This window comes from Chaetodon auriga, chromosome 13 (assembly GCF_051107435.1).
Source record: "Chaetodon auriga isolate fChaAug3 chromosome 13, fChaAug3.hap1, whole genome shotgun sequence".
Lineage (NCBI taxonomy): Eukaryota > Metazoa > Chordata > Actinopteri > Chaetodontiformes > Chaetodontidae > Chaetodon > Chaetodon auriga.
The window spans coordinates 1,075,625-1,080,624 of record NC_135086.1 but is presented as its reverse complement, the minus strand read 5'-3'; the positions used below and the strand labels follow the sequence as shown (position 1 = coordinate 1,080,624).

The following is a 5,000-nucleotide window of genomic DNA, read 5'->3' as shown; positions in this document are numbered from 1 at the left end:
AGCAGGCAGAACGGCTTCTGTGGACGGGACTTTTTCTGAGAACAAACGAGGAAAAACCCCGTTTAAAAATACCTCTGTGTGTGTGTGTGTGTGTGTGTGTGTGTGTGTGTGTGCGTGTGTGCGTGTGTGTGAGGGCTGAATCGTCAACACATTTAATGGCTCAGTGTTTACACACTGAGTGCAGCTAATAAGTAAACGAGTCGGTCTGTTACACACGCACGCACGCACGCACGCACGCACGCACGCACGCACGCACGCACTGAAGAGACATGAACTCGTTCTAACCACAGATGGACAGACACACAGACAGACGGTGGACTTATCATGACATCGTGGCTCTGACTCATATTTCTGTCTTTGTTTCAACTCACTTCCTGTTACAAGCCCAAATATAAACGAGTCACACTTCATGCATGTGGTGCATCATGGGTAGACAGCAAGAACCCCCCCCCCCCACACACACACACACACACACACACACACAGGAGAATTCCAGTTCATTCTGGTCTGTGGTCACTAAAGCTTTGGCAGCAATCATGTAGGTCAGATCAACAACAAAGACTTCTATTATGGGAGGAAACACACACACACACACACACACACACACACACACACACACACACATAAATAGGCCGCTCACTAACAGCATTAGAGCCAGAGCCACAGTGCAGGTTCTGGTCTGTCCGACCCTGCAGCGTCCTGCTCAGGCGCTGGGCTGCAGACTGAAGCTGCTGAAGCATAAACATCCTGTAAAAATGTGTCCGCTGCAGCAGATTTATGGACACTGTGTGAGACAAATTCACCTTTTATGGACATAAGAAGCCTGAACAGCACGCAGGCCTGAGCTGGACCGCCAGGCCGACACCCCGGCCCACGTCAAACCCTGCACCCGGATCAGTTCAACACCGTCTCAGCTCCTGTTTGATAGCTCACATTAGCCTCAGTGTATCGTCACAGTCACACACAAACCACGTCTGACCTTCAGGAAGTCGTCCGTCCTGCAGAGACGTTCACAGACAGACGCGACAGAGACAGCAGAGCAGAAAGCTGCTGTCTGCCGCTGCTCCTTTCAGTCATTCTCGACAGAGAAAACCTAAAAACGGCCGCCGTGTGAGTCATGTGAGGATGAGGCGTGCGTGTATGTGTGAGTGTGTGTGTGTGTGTGTGTGTGTGTGTGTGTGTGTGTGACTGATGAGAGGTTAAGAGGATCAGACCTGTTTGGAAATAACACCTTTCATACTCTCTGTGGTCGGCAGCTGATTATCACTTAAATCTTTCAGATGAGGCCACAGTGTCCACGCCCAGGGTGACCGACACGCCGACAGCACGGCGGTGAACCAGCTGAACCCACTGTGCTCCATTTCCCATGATGCACAGCGTGTATGTACCGATGCAGAGAGGTGTGCTGATAAACTGCCACCTGGCTGACAACAAGCAGCATCCTGGATGCTATCAGAGTTTAGGCTAACGTTAGCATCTGTAACAGCACCGACGTCTGCTAACATTACCTGAGCTCACCTTGATCGAAGCCGTCCGTCAGTCCTCGTCCTGACAGGGACAAAACCAGTTTCAGCAGAACTGAGCCGAACTCGCGCTGAAGCACAGGACACAGCTGTTCGTTTGTGTCCATGACGTCCACAGCTGCTAGCTTTAGCCTCAGTCTGTTAGCATGGCAGCACTCACGTCGCAGTGAAGCACACTGGTTAGCGACAGTCTTCATTCATTCAGCATTAAAGGTGAGGCCTAAACTGTTTGAGGCGCTCTGAGCCGAACTGAAACCAAAAGCATCAGACAGTGGAAACAGTCTGAACACAGACACACTGATCCAGACTCCTGGAGGTGTGTGTGTGTGTGTGTGTGTGTGTGTGTGTGTGTGTGTGTGTGTGCGTGCTGGATGAACAGCTGGACAGAAAACCCATCTGAACTCTTCCTGTGTGAATATCTACGAGCTGCTCGCTGTCCTTCTGACGGCCTGAAGCAATAAATCACATTATTGCCTCAGCTGGGAGGAGACGGGATCTCACCTCCGCCGGCGGTCCACGGACGAGTCCACACACCTCCCGTTTCACCACACATTCCTGAATGTGTCCTAACAGGAGATAAGAGCAGCCGAGCCCTGATTATCCCACCGACACGACACAATTAGAGCAAACTGTGGAGGCCGCCGAGGTCGGCTCAGCAAACCAACGCTGGCTTCTGTTTGTGCTCGTCACATTTTCTGCTTCAGCCATTCAGAGCGTCACTGACACGTTCACAGCGAGTCCGTGAGACTCAGCCAGGCTGACATCAGCCTCACTGTTCACTGGAGCTGTGCCAGAGCTGGCAGAGCGGCTGCTAACGCTGCTAACGCTGCTAACGCTGCTAACGCTGCTAACGCTGCTAACGCTGCTAACGCTGCTAACGCTAACACGACATATTCTACAGCTGATCCACATTCAAACACTTCAGCTGAACACAAACAGGGAGGCTTCAGGAGTCCACTGTCAGAGCAGAGACGTCCTTCACTGAGACCCAGAGTGCACAAGACGCTGTTCATCACGTCCACAAGAGTCCACAAGAGACCACAAGAGACCACAAGAGTCCACAAGAGACCACAAGAGACCACAAGAGACCACAACAGACCACAAGAGACCACAAGAGTCACCAGAGAGTCAGAATGATTCAGATTCTTGGACTCGTTTCTGGGTCTGAACGGATCGAACGTCACTGAAGCCAAACTCAGCATGGTTCTAATAAGGATCATCATGATCGGACTGCTGAGTCGTTTGAGTTGATCTGATTAAGAAATGAGTGAATTCTGACTCCTGCAGACACACAGGAGGAGCACCGACTGACGAAGATGAAATGTACATTAATTGAGATTTAAATTGATCCCGTCTGTTCACCTCTGCTGAGACAGTCGTGCAGAAAAAAACAGTTTATTGTTGTAATCGTGATTATCGTCAGGATTCTGAACAGTTCTCTGAAACCCACTCCTGCAGGGAGGAGGAGGAGGAGGAGGACGGGGTAGCTGTTGAGGGTTAACGGGTTTCTCAGGCTGACTGTAAACAGCGTCATGAAAGACGAAGGGGAGCTTTCAGTACCTGAACTGTCGAACTGCAGCTGCTGGCAGGCCGAGGAGCTCCTCCAGGGGCAGCTGTACACTGCTCCTCTCTCCACAACGTCACCGGAGGAGGACGTGTTGGCCCGAGGAGCGCCAATCAGAACATCTGACCTGAGGAGAGCAGAGGAGAGGAGAGATACTGATGTTTAGCAGGTATGAAGTTTCACCATCCTACGTTAGCATGTTAGCATGCTAATGTGCTAATTAGCAGCCAGTCCATCGAGGCTGCTGTGAGTGTCATCATCTCTGCAGGTGTTTGCTCATAAACCAGTGTTGGAGTACTGGACACACTAACATGTTGACCTGATGGTGGTACATGAAAAACATCAGAGGATCGTCATCGTCAGCGGGCTTCATCAACGAACGCCGCTGTGCGACGTGAAACACACTGAGGCTGAACGCCGGTGACACGCTGGGTTTGAGTCCCCGACCAGAGAGACGTTCAGGGGATCATGAGCGACAGACACAACGTTCGAGCTTCAGGAGCTTCAGTCGAACTCTGAGCTTCATTTAGAGTCTGTGTGATCGACTGAGAGGATGACAGGAGGTCAGAGGACCGAGCGTCAGCCTGAACACGTCAGCCACCATCAGGACGGGCTTCAGGCCTGGAGAACTGATGTTCTTTCTCCTGCTGTTCAGCACAAAGTACTTCAAACATGTGAAATATGTAAATGAGTCTAACGTTTCGACTGAAGCTTGTCCCGATAGTTCGGCTTTATCTTTGTCTGCGTCTCCACGTTTGTGTTTAAGACACAGAAACTGAACGAGCCATCGAGACGGACTACAGACCTCCACCACCTTCTGCTGAACCAATGAAACGCCACGCCTGTGCAGAGGACTCCACCCTCTCAGCTACTGGCCTCTGGATCTTTCCTCTCCATGACCCACGCCTCCTCCTCTGGCCTGCTCCTCTGGCCTGCTCCTCTGGCCTGCTCCTCTGGCCTCCTCCTCTGGCCTCCTCCTCTGGCCTCCTCCTGCCTCCAGCTCTTCTGTGACAAAGTGCTCATGGATTTCAGCTCAGCAGTCAAAACCGTCATCCCTCAGCAGCTGGTGAGGAAACTGGACCCGCTGGGCCTGAACACCTCGCTCTGTAACCAGATACTGGACCGCGTCCCTGGCGGACTGCAGGGCCTCTGATCTTGACCCTGCTGACCCGTGACTGTGCACCAGCTGCTGGTGACACAGCTGTGGTCGCTCTCACCAGCGACAATGACCAATCAAACGCAGGAATGAGGTGAACCGACTGGTCACATGGTGCAAAGATAACAACCTTTTCCTAAACCATCCTAGACCATCATCGGGCGAGCAGCACCATCCAATGTCAGGGCGTGTCCGTCACAGAGGACCTCTCCTGGTCTAACAACATCACATCATTGGTCAAGACGTCCAGCAGCGTCTTCACTTCCTCCAGAGGCTACAGAGAGCGAGAGCGTCCACCTCCTCCTCACTGTGACCTGCTGCACCGCCCTGAGCTCTGAGCTGCACCGCCCTGAGCTCTGAGAGCTGCACCGCCCTGAGCTCTGAGCTCTGAGCTGCACCGCCCTGAGCTCTGAGAGCTGCACCACCCTGAGCTCTGAGCTGCACCACCCTGAGCTCTGAGCTGCACCGCCCTGAGCTCTGAGCTGCACCGCCCTGAGTGCATCTGCTCAGGGGCCGTCTAATCACTGGATCTTATCAATCAAATAAGCAGCAGTAAACAGGGTGCGGTCTAATACCTGAAGCGTGGAGGAGGAGGTCTGTGCTGTGATGGTTCCAAACAGAAACTCTCAGACTTCAGCAGGAAGCAGGAAGAGCAAAACTCCTCATCCTCATCATCAATGATGAAGCCACAGCACAGAGCAAACATATCTGACACACAGCACGCGATATTACCTGTTACTCACCTTGAACGGCTCAG

General features: G+C 52.4%; 1 protein-coding gene across 2 annotated transcripts in view; it reads right to left on the bottom strand.

The window, feature by feature from the left end:
- itgav (integrin, alpha V) overlaps positions 1-5,000 on the bottom strand; it is a 28,643-nt gene that overhangs the window by 22,876 nt on the left and 767 nt on the right. The window contains exons 1-2 of one of the 2 annotated variants that reach the window (XM_076747642.1): positions 4,987-5,000; positions 3,084-3,214 (exon numbers count right to left, since the gene is read on the bottom strand). The exon at positions 4,987-5,000 is cut by the window's right edge and continues 757 nt beyond it. Coding sequence is in view for 1 of the 2 variants with exons in the window: in XM_076747640.1 (XP_076603755.1) it covers positions 3,084-3,214 (131 nt within the window). In the remaining variant the exon portion in view is untranslated. The remainder of the gene's footprint in view (positions 1-3,083; positions 3,215-4,986) is intronic. The other variant, XM_076747640.1, reaches the window with a different exon arrangement.